An 18,930-nucleotide genomic window follows, 5' to 3' on the forward strand; every position below is an offset into this window, starting at 1 on the left:
GGCAACCTGACAACATTGATTGGTCTCCCTCAACAAAGGACACACTAACCTTTCTCAATTTTAATCAGATTTCTGGATTTGCAGAAACTTGCAGTATTGAGATCCTGACAGCGCGGGTCTATTGCACTAAATCAGCTCCAGATCAAATCATTGCTGGTCTATTGTATGTTGACCAAATTAATTTGTGATTTTGTACAGGATCTTCCATGATCAGCTGCTGAGGAAGTGGTTCTACATCTTGGTGACATTTGGCTTTCCTTGGATATGCCCTTCATGGCAAGAGTGGATAGTGTCCAGAAGAGAATGTTCAAAGTTCAAAGTAAATTTGTTATCAATGTATACACTGGATATGTCACCAAGTGAGTTCACAGGTTGTGGGAACATTTCAATGATGTGGCAAGTGAAATTATTGCCTTTGGTCAAAAGCCTGATGGTTTGAGTGGTAATAACTGCTCCTGAACCTGGTGGCGTAAGTACTGAGTCTCCTGTAGTATCTTCTTGATGACAGCAGCAAAAAGAGAATATGACCTGGGTGGTGAGGTACCTGTTGATGGATACTGCTTTCCTGTGACAACACTTTATGTAGATGTGCTCAATGGCTTTACCCGTGATGGACTGGGCCATATCCACCACTTTTTTGTTGGCTTTTGCATTCAAGGGCACTGGTATTTCCCTATCAGGCTGTGATGCAGCCAGTCAATATATTCTCCACTACACAGCCACAGTCAGTTTTATAGAACATAGAATAGTACAGCACATTACAGGCCCTTTGTCCCACAATGTTGTGCCAATCCTCAAACCCTGCCTCCCATATAAAGCCCCACCTTAAATTCCTCCATATACCTGTCTAGTAGTCTCTTAAACTTCACTAGTGTATCTGCCTCCACCACTGACTCAGGCAGTGCATTCCACGCACCAACCACTCTCTGAGTGAAAAACCTTCCTCTAATATCCCCCATGAACTTCCCTCCCCTTACCTTAAAGCCATGTCCTCTTGTACTGAGCAGTGGTGCCTTGGGAAATGATGTCATTAGATGGCATGCCAAACCTTCGCAAACTCCTAAGAAAGTACAGGCGCCGGCGTGCTTTCTTCGTAATTGTACTTGCATGCTAAAACCAGAGCAGGTACTCTGAAATTATAACACTCCACAATTTAAAGTTATTGACCCTCTGCCCATTTGATTCTCCAATGAGGACAGGCTCATGGACCTCAGGTTGCCTCCTCCTGCAATCAATAATCAACTCCATAGTCTTGCTTACATTGAGTAAGAGGTTGCCACTGTAACTCCTCTCAGATTTTCAATCTCCCTCCTATGTGCTGATTCCTCACCACAGTTGATTTGGCTGGAAACAGGGAGTAAATATCTGAAATAGTCAATAATTCTGGCCCCAACACACTGGGGAACTCAGCAGGTAACGTAGCACCTATGGAGAGAAATAGACATTCCAGCCAACGACTTTCCCATCAACATAAGGCATTCATAGGTGGTTTTGTACGTATTGCACTGTACAGCTGCCGCAAAACAACACATTTTAGTAATATTAAACCTGATTCTGATCGGTGTGGGGGGGAAAGAATGAGACAGCTAATGAAGTGGAGTGGCCCGTTAGTTGTGTTACTACATTGCAGGGTAGTTCACACACTCCGAACACACTTTGCTTTGGCGGCCGAGCCGGCGATCACAACTGCGCACGCGCACTCACTCACCTCCTCTCCTCCGCCCACGAGGCTGGGTGACGTTCGACGCCGGGGTCGGGAGTCAGGTGACAGCGCGGTGCTGATTGACGTTGCACGGTCGTTGGCCGGGTGACGCTGGGTGCTGCTGATGCCGCGACACGTTTTCCTGACGGGCCTGCCAGGTACTTTCGGCTTTAAAGCAAGTCCCGGGGCTCCATCCGTGTCTGTTGTAAGAAAACAGAGCAGCGGCCCGCTCCTAATCCGCATCTTTTATAGCCCTCTCTCATTGCTGATTGTGGGACTTTGATGCGTGTAGGCTTGGTAGCGACTTTCGTCCCATTCCAAGACATCATCCGTTTACTTAATTTGAACGCGGCGGAGTAATATTACCCCAGTCCGCCGGATTTGAGCTTGGGTAACATATCTCGGGCAATATTTGTATTAGAGTAGAGCCCTTGTTTGAGAACATATTGAGATAAACTCAGTTTAACCTAAGTATTATAATCCCTGGAGAAGAGGGCGGAACTTGCTCCTGCTCGGTCATAGCTAATCTTAACAGTTTGCTTTTCCACTATTTGGGAGGGAGGGGGGGGGGAGTGTCTATCGTCACGTAAGCATTTGTTTTTGCACTACTATCTTGCACCATTCTGTTGTTTGGTCGTTGTTGTAATTATTGTTTATTATTTATAGTGTTTACTGTTCACATGAGCAAGGCATTTCATTGGTGTATAAAATATCCAGTGTACAAACTCTGGTGGGATAAGTGAAAAACAAGAACAAGTCTGCAGATGCTAGGATAAATGAAGCCTTATTTTTTATGTGTGTATATATGAAGAGATTTTTTTTCTTCTGACTCCATTTTCACCGCATGTGTCTATTCTGAATTGACTGCATCTCTTAAAGGGCACTTAAGAATGAACAGTAAATGCCGGCTTTGCTGGCAATGAAAAGCTTGCATATCATTGTCCACATCGTACAACACACAAAAAGATCCTTTGGCCTAACTAGTCCACGCTGAAACCGTTTAAGCTGCCTACTCCCGTCGACCTGCACTGGGTCTATAGCCCTCCATATCCCTACCATCAATGTACCTATCCACACTTTGCTTAAATGTTGAAATTAGGCTTGTGTGCACGACTTGTGCTGGAAGCTTGTTCCACACTCTCACGATCCCCTGAGTGAAGAAGTTTCCCATGATGTTCCCATAAGTCCTAATCTATTCAATCTTTCCTTATAACTCAGGTCCTCCAGACCTGGTGACCTCCTTGTAATTTTTTTGGTACTCCTTCAACCTTATTTACACCTTTCCTGTAGGTAGGTGACCAAGACTGCACACAATACACCAAATTAGGCTTCACCCACGCCTTAAACAACTTCAACGTGACATCCCATCTCCTTCACTCGGTACATGAAGGCCAATGTACCAAAAACTTTTTGCGACCCTATTTACCAGTGATGCCACTTTCAACAAATTATGGGCCTGCATTCCCAGATACTTTTGTTCTACCGCACTCCTCAGTGCCGTACCGTTCACTGTATAAGACCTGCCCTTGTTGGTCCTACCGAAATGCAACACCTTGCACTTGTCTGCATTAAGTTCTATCTGCCATTTTTCTGCCCTATTTTCCAGCTGATCCAGATCTCTCAGCAAGCTATGATAGCCTTCCTCGCTGTCCACTAGACCCCCAGTCTTGGTGTCATCTGCAAATTTGCTGATCCACTCACCACCTTATCATCCAGATCATTGATATAGATGACTTACAACAATGTACCCAGCACCAATCCCTGCAGCACTCTAATAGTAACAGGCTTCCAGTCAGAGAGGGAATTATCTACTACCACTCTCTGGCTTCTCCCACAAAGACAGTGTCTAATCCAATTAACTAACTCATCTTGAATACATGTACTGAGCAACTGAACTTTCTTGACCAATCTTCCATGCAGGACTCTATCAAAGGCCTTTCTAAAATCCCTGTGGACAACATCCACTGACTTGCTTTCATCCACTTTCCTGGTAACTTGCTCCAAAAACTGTTAAGATTGGTTTGACATGACCTACCACCCATGAAGCCATGTTGACTCTCCTTAATCAATCCATGTCTATCTAAATACTCACATATCTGGTCCCTTAGAATAACCTTCCAATAACTTTCCCACTATAATTTCCGGGTTTATGCTTAGAGCTTTTCTTAAACAGCAAAACAACATTAGCTATCCTCCAATTCTCTGGTTTCTCTCCTGTCACTCAGGGTGATTAAAATATCTCTGCTAAGACCCTGGCAATTTTTGCCTGCCTCCTGAAAAAGCAAAACTAAAATGGAATAAATTATATTTACAGTTGTTTTTGTGCATGCGTGCACACTTTTAATCAAGTCATCATGCATTATTTCAGGAAACATGTAGCAACTCTTTAAATGTCATAAATCTATTTGTTAGCGTATGAAGAAGAGAATTGGGTACAAGAAAGAAGGTGGTCAAAAGGCTGAAAGACCTAAAGGTACATAAGTCACCCAGACCAGAGGAACTGCACCCTAGGGTTCTGAAAGAGGTAGCGTTAGAGATTGTGGTGGCATTAGAAATGATCTTTCAAAAATCATTGGACTCTGGCATGGTGCCAGAGGACTGGAAAATTGCAAATGTTACTCTGCTCTTTAAGAAAGGAGGAAGGCCGTAGAAAGGAAATTATAGACCAGTTAGCCTGACCTCTGGTTGGGAAGATGTTAGAGTCAATTGTTAAGGATGAGGTGACGGAGAACTTGGTGACACAGGACAAGATACTACAAAGTTAGCATGGTTTCCTTCAGGCAAAACCCTGCCTGATGAACCTGTTGGAATTCTTTGAGGAGATTACAAGTCGGATAGATAAAGGGGATGCAGTGGATGTTATGTATTTGGACTTTCAGAAGGCCTTTGACAAGGTGCCACACATGAGGCTGCTTACCAGGTTAAGAGCCCATGATATTACAGGAAAGTTACTTAAATGGTTAGAGCATTGGCTGATAGGTAGGAGGCAGCAAATGGGAATAAAAGGATCCTTTTCTGGTTGGCTGCCAGTGACTAGTGGAATTCTGCAGGGGTCGGTGTTGGGACCGCTTCTTTTTATGCTGTATATACAGTCGGCCCTCCTTATCTGTGAGTTCCGCATGCGCAAATTCAACCAACCGTGAATCGAGAAAACCCGGAAGTGCTCTTCCAGCACTTGTTGTTCGAGCATTACAGACTTTTTTTCTTGTCATTATTCCCTCAACAATGCAGTCTAGCAACTATTTTACATAGCATTTACATTGTATTAGTTATTATAAGTAACCTAGAGATAATTTAAAGCATACAGGAGGATGCGTGTAGGTTATTGTGGATTGGGATCGAAAAAAACCGCAAGTTCTCTTACTAAGTAAGTCTGAACAGGTACATCCGGAATTATTTAGCATCAGTTAGTCTTAGTATATAGTATATATTTTACCTTTCTATGCATATAAAACACTTAAGAAATGTATGTTTCAGTGCCGGGCTCGGGAAATCCGTGCCGAGTTGATGTGGAGGATCAAAACCCCAAAACCCGATAATTAAACCACTGCATTGCTTAGTAATTGTAGCTTTCATCGGGGCAGCATCTTTCTCACTTTATCTTTTAAAATTGTTCTGATCATTGACTGACTGTAACCTAATGCTTTTCCAATGACCGATGGGCGTTTCACCTCTTTCCAATAACTTTATTATTTCCACTTTGTTTTCAATCGTGATCGTGATTATTTTCGTGAACAGAAACACTGTGGATTCAGAGCTCCGCCACCGGGTCCTAATGTCCACCGCACTGAGACAGGTTGAATAAGGGACTTGAGCATCCGCGTTTTTTGGTATCCGCGAGGGGTCCCAGAACCAATCCCTTGCGGATAAGGAGGGCTGACTGTAAATGATTTAGCTGATGGAATAGATGGCTTTGTTGCCAAGTTTGCAGATGATACGAGGATTGGTGGAGGGGCAGGTAGTGTTGAGGAAACAGGTAGGATGCGGAAAGATTTAGGCTACGTCCACAGTAGACTGGATAATTTTGAAAATGCCAGTTTCGTGTAAAAACGATAGGCGTTTTTGAAAATACCTCCATCCATATTAAAACGGGTATTTGGGCAAATCTCCTCCTACTGGGCATGCGCAGGACACATCTACAGAAAACAAGCGAGATGTTTGGTGTCGAATCTCACTGTGGAAGTGCGCGTTTGTGCAGTTACAGACTAGAAAAACTTAAAAGGAAATTGCCAAACGAAGGACAGCTATGCAGGAGGTCTTAAAACTATAAAAAACAAATACTGGAGCATATGGAGGCAACCAACAGGGAGTTCACGGACAAGATGACCCAGCGGATGACAAACATTGAAAAACTGACTAACTCTGTTGCATTATTAAAGCACCTTATTAAATGAATAAAACATGCCTGCATCAGTGTTATCTTGTATTTCCATACAATGTTACATTAGGCTGTTACGCATCTATTGTCAGAGAAGTACTTGCATAAATAGGTAAACCACCTTCATACAAGCAAGGACAGAAAACGGCAAAGTGAGTATACTTATTTATTCAGTAAGTTATGGGTCAAAGTATTTGGTGAGTACCTTTTTAACTCTTCTGGCTTCAGTCTCGTTGCCGTCTGTTCTGAAGTTGTTAGGTTGTGTAGGGGTTGCATTCCAACAAAACAATAAAATGCTTCCGTCTGTTCCGGCACGTCATGACAGTGTTTCTAGAAATCTTCGGTTACCCTGTCCACACTACTCTTGCCCAAGTGATGTTTTCAAATGTACACACTCTGGAGGGCGTTTTAGAAAAGCCCCGTTTTCGGGGGAGGAAAACACCGTTTCAGTGTGGGCGTAGCCTTAGATTAATAGAATGGGCAAGAAAGTGGCAAATGAAATATGATGTTGGAAAGCACTTTGGTAGTAGAAATAAATTGCAGACTATTTTCTAAACAGGGAGAAAATCCAGGAATCTGAGATGCAGAGGGACTTGGGAGTCCTTGTGCAGAACACCCTAAAGGTTAACTTGTAGGTTGAGTTGGTGGTGAGGAAGGCAAATGCCATGTTAGAATTAATTTCAAGAGGTCTAGAATACAAGAGCAAGGATGTGATGATGAGGTTTTATAAGTCTCTGGTGAGGCCTCACCTTGAGTATTGTGAACAGTTTTGGGTTCATCATCTTAGAAGAGATGTGCTGGCATTGGAGAGGGTCCAGAAGAGGTTCACAAGGATGATTCCAGGAATGAAAGAGTTATACGAGGAACGTTTGATGGCGCTGGGACTGTTCTCGCTGGAGTTCAGAAGGATGGGGGGGGGGGGGGGGTTCTCATTGAAGCCTTTCGAATGTTGAAAGACCTAGACAGAGCAGATGTGGAATGGTTATCTAGGACAAGAGGGCACTGCCTCAGGATAGAGGGGTACCCTTTCAAAACAGAGATGCGGAGAAATTTCTTTAGCTAAAGAGTGGTGAATTTGTGGAATTTTTTGCCACATGCAGCTGTGGAGGCCAGGTCATTGGGTGTATTTAAGGCAGAGGTTGATAGGATCTTGATTGGACACAGCATCAAAGGTTACTGGGTGAAGGCTGGGAAGTGGGTTTGAGGAGGGGGAGAAAAAAGGATCAGCCATGATTGAATGGCAGAGGAGACTTGATGGGCCAGATGGCCTATTTCTGCTCCTATGTCTTATGGTCCTATGGTCTAAATCAAAAACCAAATGTAATATTCAAGTGAATGTTTGGGCTGGAGATATGATTCAGTCCAGATGTCAAATACATTCATTCTACTCTTATTTCGTATTTCCATTTTAAATGCCTTTAACCACCTTTATAATGGAATCTATGTAATACCTTACTGTCACATGTTAATTACATTGTTCCATTGAAAGATGTGCAGATACCAACAGCAAGATGGAAGTGGAAGTACATGCTGATAATACATAGTGATCTGTGATCTGGAACTCCCTAACTCTGTTACTTGTTTTAAGATCACTTCTTCAAATCTAGGCTCGTGTATATATTTAATTTTAATAACTTGTGTTTGCGCCTTTAGCTACCTAAGCCCCAAAGTTCTAAAATCCCTTCCTCAAATCACTTTGCATCTTTTTATATTTAAATTGCTCCTTAAAATCAACCATTTTGACCGAATTGCTCTTTTTTTTCCCCCTTCCTTAATAACTTGGACATACAGAACACAGTACACTTTTAACAGTGCAATATTGAAGAAATGTAACCATAAAATCTAGGAGCAGAATTAGGCCATTTAGCCCATCGTGTCTGCTCTGCCATTTAATCATGGCTGATCTAATTTTTCTCTCAGCCCCAATCTCCTCCTGCTCCCCATATCCCTTCATGCCCTGATCAATCAAGAATCTTATCAACTTCTGCCTTAAATAAATGTAAAGACTTAGCCTTCACAGCTGCCTGTGGCAAAGAATTCCACAGATTCACCACTCTCTGGCTAAAGAAATTCCTCCTCATTTCTGTTCAAAATGGACACTCCTCTGAGGTTGAGTCCTTTGGTCTTAGACTCTCCCACCATAGAAAACATCCTCTCCACATCCATTCTGTCAAGGTCTTTCACCATTTGATGGGCTTCATTGAGGTCACCCTCATTCTTCTGAATTCTAGTGAATACAGGCACACAGCCATGAAATACTTTTCATATGACAAGCCATTCAAACCTGGAATCATTTTCGTGAACCTCCTTTGAACACTCTCTAGTTTCAGCACATCATTTCTAAGATAAGGGGCCCAAAACTGCTCACAATACTCCAAGTGAGGCCTCACCAGCACTTTATAAAGTTTCAACATTACATTCTAGTCCTCCTGAAATGAATGCTAACATTGCATTTGCCTTCCTCATCACAGACTCAACCTGCAAATTAACCTTTAGGGGATCATGCACAAGGACTCTTGGGTCCCTTTGCGCCTCAGTTTTTTGTATTTTCTCTCCATTTAGAAAATAGTCATCCCTTTCATTTCTGCTACCAAAGTGCATGAACATACACTTCCTGACACTGTATTCCATCTGCTATTTCTTTGCCCATTCTGATCTAAGTCCTGTAGCCTATTTCCTCAAATTACCTGCCCCTCAACCTATCTTTACATCATTTGCAAAATTTTCAACAAAGTCATCAATTTCATCATCCAAATCATTGACATATAACATAGAAAGAATCGGTCAAAACTGCTCTATTTTTCTTCCATAATAACTTGGACATACAGAACACAGTACTTTTAACAGTGAAATATTGAAGAAATGTAACCATAAGATCTATTATGATCAGATTATGAACACCCTAAGGGTTCTTTTACCTTAAGCTCTCTAATCAATTCTGGTTCATTGCACAACACCCAATTCAGAATAGCTGATCCTTTCATAGGCTCAACCACGAGCTGCTCTTAAAAGCCATTTTGTAGGCACTCTAGAAATTCCCTCTCCTGTAATCTACCACCAACCTGATTTTCCGAACCTACCTGCATATTGAAATCCCCCATGACTATTGTAACATTGCCCTTTTGACATGCATTTTCTATCTCCCGTTGTAATTTATAAACCACATTCTTATACTGTTTGGGGTCTGTATATAAACCCCATCAGGGTCTTTTTACCTTTGCAGTTCCTTAGCTCTATCCACAATGATTCAACATCTTCCAGCCCTATGTCACCTCTTCCTAATTATCTGAATTCATTTTTTACCAACAGATCTGCCTTACTATCTATCCTTTTGATACAATGTGTAGCCTTGGACATTAAGCTCCCAGCTATAATCTTTCAGCCATGATTCAGTGATGCACCCAACATCATACCTGCCAATCTGCAACTGTGCTCCAAGTTCATCTACCTTATTGTAAATACTGCATTCAGATACAACACCTTCAGTCCTGTATTCACTCTTTTTGATTTTGTCCACTTTTTACATTGCAGTTTATCTTGACGACTGCAATTTTGCCCTATCAACAGCCTCTCCTCACTGGACATTGCCTCTGTTTGTAAACCAGCTACCTCATCTTCAACACTATTATCCTCCTTTTCTAAGATACTTCTTGCACTGAAGTATAGGCATCTCAGGACACTAGTCACACCATGCACAACCTTTTGATTCCTAACTTTGTCTGAGGTCTTACCAACATCTGCCTCCACAACCTTTCCACTAATTGTTCTGGCACTCTGATTCCCACCCCCTTGCAACTCTAGTTTAAACTCCACTGTGCAGCATTAATAAACCTTGCTAGGATATTAGTTCCCCTTAGTTCAGGTGGAAATTGTCCCTTTTGTACGATCCCACCTTCCTCGGAAGAGAGCCCAGTGACCCAAAAATCTTATACCCTCCCTCCTACACCAATTCCTTAACCAAGTATTAAATTCCTAGTTTGAGTCTCACTAGCATGTGGCATGGGTAGCAATCCTGAGATCGTAACCCTGGAGGTCCTGCCCTTTAACTTAGCACCTAACTCCCTGAACTTCCTATGCAGAACCTCGTCACTCATCCTACCCGTCATTGGTAGCTACGTGGAGCACGACTTATGGCTGTTCATCCTCCCACTTAGGAATGCTGAGGACTTAATCCAAGATATCCCGGACCTTGGCACCTGGGAGACAACATACCATCTGGGAATCTCATTCTTGCTCATAGAACCTCATGGCTGTCTGTTCCATAGCTAACGAATCCCCTATCACCACACTGTGCTTATACCCACTTCCCTTCTGTGTCACAAAGGCAGACTCAATGCCAGAGATCCGACCACTGTGACTCCCCTCTTAGGTCATTCCTCCCGACAGTTTCCAAAGTAATGTACCTGTTGTTGAGGTGGATGGCCACAGGGGGACTATGCAGTGGCTCCTTAACCCCTTTCCCTTTCCTGACTGTCACCCAGTTTCCTGTGTCCTGCACCTCGGCTGTAATTACCTCTCTATATGTCTGATCTATCACCCCTTCAGCTTTCTGAATGATCTGGAGTTCATCCAGTTCCAGCTTCAACTCCTTAATGCAATTTGTAAGAAGCAGCAGCTGGATGCACTTCTAGCAGTTGTAGTGATCAGGGATGCTGGAGGTCTCCCCGCCTTCCCACAGCCTGCAAGAGGAGCATTTTACTATTCTGCCTGACATCTCTACTGTCCTAGCTGAGCAGATATAAAGAAGGGAAGGAAAAAACCTTGAAATTTCCTTTCCTTTCTCTGAGTGAAGCTTCTCTCTGCGGAAGCCTCAAAGAGCTAAAGCCTTAAGATCACTACTCTGACTTTGTCCACTCAGACAATGGCACTGCCATGATTGGTGACAGGAGTACCAATGTTTGAAACGTGCAACATCTTTTTTTATTCAAGTCAGATGGCCGAACATTTGGTCATCTGTCTTCACTGAGGAAGATGTGGCTTATCTCAAACTTTGGTAAAAGTCTCATGACATTTTTTTTCAGATATTTCACTATTAAAAGTAGTGTATGCTGTATTCCAATGACAAACAAGAGAAAATCTGCAGATGCTGGAAACCTGAGCAACTCACACAAAATGCTAGAGGAACTCAGCAAGCCAGGCAGCATCTAGGAAAAGAGTACAGTCAATGTCGGCCCAAAACGCTGACTGTACTCTTTTCCTAGATGCTGTCTGGCATGCTGAGTTCCTCCAGCATTTTGTGTGTATATACTGTATGTGCAAGTTATTATTGAAGGAATAAAATTAAGGAAATCAGTTATATGGGCTAATCCCTGAGAATGTCAAAATTGTTTCAGGATTTTATAGTTTCTGCAGCATGGTAGTGAATATGTAAGATATTTAAAATCCTGAAAAGATACTATTCATCATAAATAAAAAGAAATGTTGTTTACATATTGCATAATTGTCCCATGGTTCATTACTGAAGTGTAATCAAAAATTTATACAGATCCAATAGACTGGCAAGCAAAGCTTAGTAAGAGTAGTAAAACATCTGGAGAGTGAGTAATGTCATGAGTTTCTTTACATCTAACTATAAAATATACACAGCAAGATTAAAAAAATCAATGAAAACCTATATCTAAGGATTTCTTTTGCAGTTAGTTAACCTGAAGCTGTATTTGTACACTGCTAGCTGTTTGAATCCTGTAAATTACTTGAGAAATTGGGAAAATAAAGTGTACTTTTCAGTTTTAATTAGGGAAATGTTAGTCATAGAGTATTCTACAGGATGTGCCTTTTCCTTTGAAGGTGCTCTGTGATTGAAATGTGCTAATGTTTATCTTTGATGTTTTAAACTCAGCTAATTATTTTATCATTTAATATATGATGGAGTGGACTGTAAAAGCTTATTGCCTTTTTAACGAAGGTTTAATTTTTATTCATTGGAAATGATCCACTTGTAATCTGTGAGATTTTTCTTTTCATTTTTAAAAACCATGACCAGAAATTGTAATAACTATGTCAGTGTTATATTTAGTGTTCTCACGGAAACAAGCTTTCATGTGATGAATTCTTTATGTCACAGAACCACCAAGGAAGATATTGAGTGCTGGAGAAACCACTGTTACTGAAAAAAATGGGAAAAAAACACTACTTAATTATAGAATGGCATTGAGTATACAATGTTTTCCAAGGACTGGGGATGTTGCCAAGGGGGAGGAAAATCTAAAGAATGAGAAATGCAGTAAAAATTTTAGAAGAATGAGGGGAAATCTCAATGAAACCTATTGAATAATGAAAGGATCTTATAGAATGGATGTGGAAAGGATGTTTCCTTTAGGAGGGGAGTCTAAGATGTTTAAGATAGTTTAAGTTTAAGAATAGAACCGTTTAAGAATAGAATGGTGTCCTTTCAGAACAGAAGTGAGAAGGAATTTCTTTAGCCAGAGGGTGGTGAACCTGGAATTCATCACCACAGACAGTTGTGGAGGTTAAGTCATTGGGTATATTTAAAGTTTAGGTTAATAGGTTCTTGATTAGTCAAAGTTCAAAGTCCAAACAAAATTAATATCAATGTGCATATATGTCACCATTCACAATCCTGAGATTCATTTCCTTGCGGACATACTCAATAAGTAAGTCAAGTCGTCACTTTTATTGTCATTTCGACCATAACTGCTGGTACAGTACATAGTAAAAATGAGACAATGTTTTTCAGGACCATGGTGTTACATGACACAGTACAAAAACTAGACTGAACTACGTAAAAAAAAAACATGGAGAAAGCTACACTAGACTACAGACCTACACAGGACTGCGTAAAGTGCACAAAAACAGTGCAGGCATTACAATAAATAATAAACAGGACATAATCCTTAATAGAATAATAACTATAATAGAATCAATGAAAGACTGCACCATCTTGAATGTTCAACCAATGTGCAAAAGACAACAAATTTTGCAAATACAAAAAGAAAGAATTACTAATAAGAATAAATAAATAAGCAATAAATATCAAGAACATGAGATGAAGAGTCCTTGAAAGTGAGTCCATAGGTTGTGGAACATTTTAGTGATGGAGTGAGTGAAGTAACTGTTCTTGAACCTGGTGGTGTGAGTCCTGAGGCTCCTGTAACCTCTTTCTGATAGCAGCAGCAAGAAGAGAGCATAACCTGATGATGGATTCTGCTTTCCTTTGATAAGGCTCTGTGTAGATGTTGTCAGTCAATATACTCTCCACCACAAATCTAAAGAAGGTTGTCAGAGTTTTAAGTGTTATGCTGAATCTTTGTAAACTCCTAAGGAAGTAGAGGCGCTGCTGTGCTTTCTTCGTAATTGTACTTACGTACTGGGCCCAGATCAGGCACTCTGAAATGATAAAACAGAGGAATTTAAAGTTGTTGACCCTCTCTACCTCTGATCTTCTGACAAGGACTGTCTCATAGGTGTCAGGGCATCAAAGGCTATGGACAGAGTGTGTGGGGAAGGCTGGAGAATGGGGTTGAGTAGTAGGAATAGTAAATCAGCTATGATGGATTAGCATAGCAAACTTGATAGGGCGAATGACCTAATTCTTATGGTCCTATGTCTTTTGGTCTAAATTTAATCCACAAAGTCTACTTCATATATAATATTAGTTATGTATTCAATTTAACCTGAATATGCTGTTTGATGTTTTGTTAGGTATTGGTAAAACAACCTTAATTCACAAAACCATAGATGTCTTGAAATCTTCTGGAGTTCCTATTGATGGATTTTATACTGAAGAAGTCAGGAGAAATGGAAGAAGAATTGGATTTGATGTTGTTACAGTATCTGGTAAGCGAGGAACTTTGTCCAGAACTAGGTAAAATTGTTTTCATTCTACAAATCTTTGAGGTTTTTTCTTAGGGGTAACATTTACTCATTTTTAAAAGTTTTGCTTTCTTGTCCCCTAGGGATGATACAGGTACTTTGAGCAGTGGAAGACGCGAGTACAGAGTTGGTCAATATGTAGTAGATATTTCGTCTTTTGAGTGCCTGGCTCTCCCACTTCTCACAAAAGTAGGTGGTGAGTTTTGATCTTGAATAGTTCACTGGTACTGGATTTGTTTCCCTTCAGTTGCAGCGAAGGGAAAAAGGGCAGCATGGTAGTGTAGGGGTTAGCATAATACTTTACAGCATCAGCGATCAAGGTTCAATTCCTGTTGCTGACTGTTCTATTTGTGATTAAGTGGGTTTTCTCCGGGTGCTCTGGTTTCCTCCCACATACCAAAGACTTAAAAATATTAAGTTATCAGCATGATGTGTTGATGCCAGAAGCAGGCATCCCCAGCATTTGCTTGGTCTGACCCAAACAACTCATTTCACTGTATGTTTCAATGTACATGTGATAAATAAAGCTAATCTCTTTCATCTTTAACTATGTGGAGGTGCAATACTTCACAGGTTAGCAAAACACTTTATTGTGCCAGCTGTAAGATCAGGGATTAATTCCAGCGGTCGTCTGTAGACGAATTTGTACATTCTCCCCAATCGTGGGTTTCCGCCTGGTGCTCTGGTTTCTTTCTAGATTTCAAAGTCATATGAGTTAGGGTTAGTGTTTTGTTGGTACTGGAAGCATGACAATATTTGCTGGCTGCCCCCAGTACATCTTCGACACAAGTGACGCATTTTACTGTAATGTATGTTTTGATATTAACATGATAAACACAGCTAATCTTTATAAACTCACTTTCATGAAGATTCAGATTAAAATAGAAGAAATTACTGACTAGTTGTGACAGTTAGAAAAAATTGCTATTTGGAAATATGAACATTGTTAGTGCCATTAGAGAAATCAATAGGTTAACAGGGTAACTTTAATGTGCTTTTTTCTCTATAATTCCTGTAGGATAATGGCAAAGATGACAAAGAGAAAATGGTGTATGTTATAGATGAGATAGGGAAAATGGAGCTCTTTAGTCAATCCTTTATCCAGGGTGTACGTCAAATCCTAGATGGAACTGGTGTCACTATACTTGGAACTATTCCTGTCCCTAAGGGAAAACCTTTGGGACTTGTGGAAGAAATCAGAAGCAGAAGGGATGTTAAAATATTCAATGTAAGTACTGGAATATTGACATTTCAGTATTGTGGAAACTATAGAATAATAAACAGTAAAATATAAGTATTTTCAAAATATATCTCTATACTGGAGTACATAACTACTAGAAATTTTGATTAATACAAACTTTTCCATATATACTCACAGGTTTTAAAATAATTTAGAGTGTAATATATATATCTATATATATATAAACTACTAAACATTATTTTTTATTTCCAGATTACAAAGGATAATAGGAACAGTATTGTTAAAGAGATTATTGCAACGGTGCAAGACTGCAGAAAGTTGAATGGAGACTGAAGTGCTATCAAGAATCGGAGATTTGGATTGTGATAATTATAGGATGTATGTGCTCTGTGAACAGCATAGGTGTTGATGAGCCTTACTTTTGTTTTATGCTTTAGATATTTTTGTTTTTTCAAAGCAACCTTCAGTAATGATTATGGATTTCAAATACTTCAACTTGCTCTTTCAGCTTCCAAGGTAATATGATAATTTGCTCTTGTATATAGAAGTGGTTGTTTTTACTTACCCCCTGATTTATGTGTGTGTTTAATTTTGCACTGAATACTTAGGAGAATGTGTGGCATTTGCTTTGTTTAACATTATGCATGTATAGTGAAGGATCTCAAAGTGTGCTGAATATATTTGTGGGGGAGCATTGCTGGTCCTTCAACAGGAAATGAAGATGTTCTAAATGTTAGAAAGTTCATTTGTTTTCAGTATTTCAGGTAATGATTTTTGTCTTGGTAATGAAATTTGTTTAACTGCAAACTTAACAGAAGAGATTCTGCTACTGTTTGAATACTGTATTAAGGTTGCTCCCTCCATCCAATCTTCTTGAATAAATTCCTGGAAGTAGTTTGAGTTATTGATTTAAAATATCTTTTTGATTCTGCATATCTATTGGTGTTGCTTTGTTAATCTATTGAAACTCCTAATCCTATAAGACAAAAGCAAACCAAAAATCACTCTCTTTAATTGTTCTGTAAATGTTGCTATTTAGTAAAATTCCAAATCTTCATATTTTTATACTTAGATAAAATTGCAAAAAAAAATTGTGTTGTTATAACATCATCAAACCCTAGGCATTGGTCAAGAGAGCTGATTAGAATATAATATATTAGGAATAAGCCCTTTGGCTGGTGTGCCAAACTAATTAAACTAATGGCATCTAATTGTTTCTACCTGTACATGGTCCATATCCTTTCAGTCTCACCATACTCATGTGCCGATATAAGAGCCTCTTAAATTCCTTTTTCATAACACTCTACAACGGTCCAGTGTATCACTAGCACCAGACTATCTGCCATCAAGGAGATATGTACAGAAAGGTGTCAGAAAAGGGCCAGTAACATCATGAAGGATCCCACCCACCCTGCTCATGGACTGTTTATCCCTCTCCCAACAGGGAAGAGGCTACTCAGCTTCCATGCTAGGACCACCAGACTCTAAAACGGTTACTTCCCCAGGCAGTAAGGCTGTTCAACACCTCCACACAGTAATACACCCCCCAACACTCCACACCACCAATACTTTATCATTTCCTGTCAGAATCACTTTAGGACAGACACATCTGTCCTTAGAATCACTTTATGGACATACAATTAATCTATCTAGTTAAACTATCTTGCATGTTTATACAGTACTGTGCAAAAGTCTTAGGCATGTATACATAGAGCTAGCCTAAGACTTTATACAGTATTGTAATACATTTATGTATTACACTGTATTGCTACAAAAACCCCCCCACAAATTTCATGATATATGTGAGTGATGATCAACTTGACTCTGATAATGTTTCACTATTGTGGACTGAGAGTGGGAACTGGGCAGGGAGAGGGGAATCATGGTTGGGAAAAAGGGAAAGGAGAAGGGAGGGAGTGGGAAGCACCAGAGAGACATTCTGTAATGATCAGTAAACCAATTGTTTGGAATCAAATGACCTCGCATGGTGTCTCAGGGCTGGGTGTGTCTGCACTTGTGTCACCCCCTGCCCCTAGTACTCCTCTTCCATCTGTCCCATATCCCTTCCACAGTGCTCCATCCTGCCGTCCCCAACATCCTTTGCTCCTGCCAGATTTACAAACTTGCTTTCTGCTCCATGTTGATAAATACAGTACTGTCCAAAAATCATAGCACCCTAGCTATATATATGTGCTTAAGACTTTTGCACAGTGCTGTATTTATTGTGGTTTATAAATTATTATGTTTTTTGTGCTGCATTGGATTCGGAGTAACAATTATTTCATTCTCCTTTGCACTTCTGTATTGGAAATGACATTAAACATTCTTGAATCTTGCCTCCACTGCCACCACCATAGACAGAGGCAACCACTACTTTTTGTGAAGAAAGAAAACCTGTCCTACTCATCTTAGCTGTGAACCATGCGAAAACAAACGGAGCCAAGAAATCACACCGAAAAGCAGTAAACCCTTCCGCACTGGAGTGATGAGTGCTTAATGTTGGAATAAAGAACCTATCAGCGATAGTAATCTGCAATATGTACTCTTATGTCAGATAGAACAGGAAAGTCTAAATTAGTGCAGGTATCCTATCGTGGGTGTTGAGTGTGAATAAGGAGTCAGCCAGTTCATTTTATACTGGTGGCTGGTTAAGTCTTCAAATTGCTACAGATTTAAACCCAGTTCTTTTTTAAAATCTGGGATGATCAAAAAAAAAGTGAATCAAATACCCTGTCCCCAAATATTGCTCATATTTTGTAGTTAAAAGTTTTAAAGAAAGTTCTATCAAAGAAAGGATGTCTGCAAAGGCTAAGTGGTGTGGGGATAGAAGTCAAAAATTAAATTACACTTAATTACTTCAATGGTAGTGATGTAATGATGAATACCTGTACAGAATCTGAATCTTTTGTATATACTACCTACTGAACAAATTAAGTTCAAAACACAAGAGATGCTGGAAATCCAGGGTAGCACACACAAAATGCTGGAGGAAATCAGGTCAGGCAGCAGAAGACATAGGAGCAGAATAAAGCCATTCAGCCCATTGAGTCTGCCCCACCATTTCATCATGGCTAATCCTGGATCCCACTCAACCCAATCCACCTGCCATTTCGCCCTGACCAATCAGGAAATTCTCAATTTTCACTTTAAATATACTCATGGTCTTGGCCTCCACAGCTGTCTGTGGCAGAGCATTCCACAGATTCACTACTCTCTGGCAAAAAAAATCTTCCTTACCTCTGTTTAAAGGGTTGTCCCTCAATTTTGAGATTGTGTTTTGGACAATCCCACCACAGAAAACATCCTCTCCACATTCACTTTATCTAGTCTTTTCAATGTTCGGTAGGTTTCAATGAGATCCCCTGCATTCTTCAAATTCTCATGAATACAGGCCCAAAGTTGTAAAATGCTCCTCATATGTTAACCCCTCCATTCCTGGAATTATCCTTGGAAACTTCCTCTGGACTCTCCAATGACAATACATATTTTCTGAGATATGGAGCCCAAAACTGTCGACTGTACTCCAAGTGCAGCCTGACTAGTGTCTTATAAGCCCTCAGCAATATCTCCTTGTTTTTATAATTAATTCCCCTTGAAATAAATGCCAACATTGCATTTGCCTTCTTTACCATAGACTCAACCTGTAAATTAATCTTCTGGGAGTCTTGCACGAGGACTCCCAAGTCCCTTTGCACCTCTGATTTTTGAATTTTCTCCCCATTTAGATAATAGTCTACATGTTTGTTACTTTTACCAAAATCCATTATTACACATTTCCCAACTCTGTATTCCATCTGTCACTTTTTTGCCCATTCT

At 40.3% G+C, this 18,930-nt stretch overlaps 1 protein-coding gene across 1 annotated transcript; it reads left to right on the forward strand.

Moving 5' to 3' along the window:
• Positions 1-1,729: 1,729 nt before the first annotated feature.
• On the forward strand, positions 1,730-16,014 carry ntpcr (nucleoside-triphosphatase, cancer-related). Its single transcript, XM_073056681.1, has 5 exons — positions 1,730-1,860; positions 13,743-13,905; positions 13,997-14,102; positions 14,932-15,141; positions 15,367-16,014. Exons 1-5 carry the CDS (start codon positions 1,827-1,829, stop codon positions 15,445-15,447), a joined length of 594 nt encoding a protein of 197 aa, XP_072912782.1. The 5' UTR covers positions 1,730-1,826; the 3' UTR covers positions 15,448-16,014.
• The last annotated feature ends 2,916 nt before the right edge of the window (positions 16,015-18,930 follow it).

Source organism: Hemitrygon akajei, chromosome 9, assembly GCF_048418815.1.
Source record: "Hemitrygon akajei chromosome 9, sHemAka1.3, whole genome shotgun sequence".
NCBI classification, from domain to species: Eukaryota; Metazoa; Chordata; class Chondrichthyes; order Myliobatiformes; family Dasyatidae; genus Hemitrygon; species Hemitrygon akajei.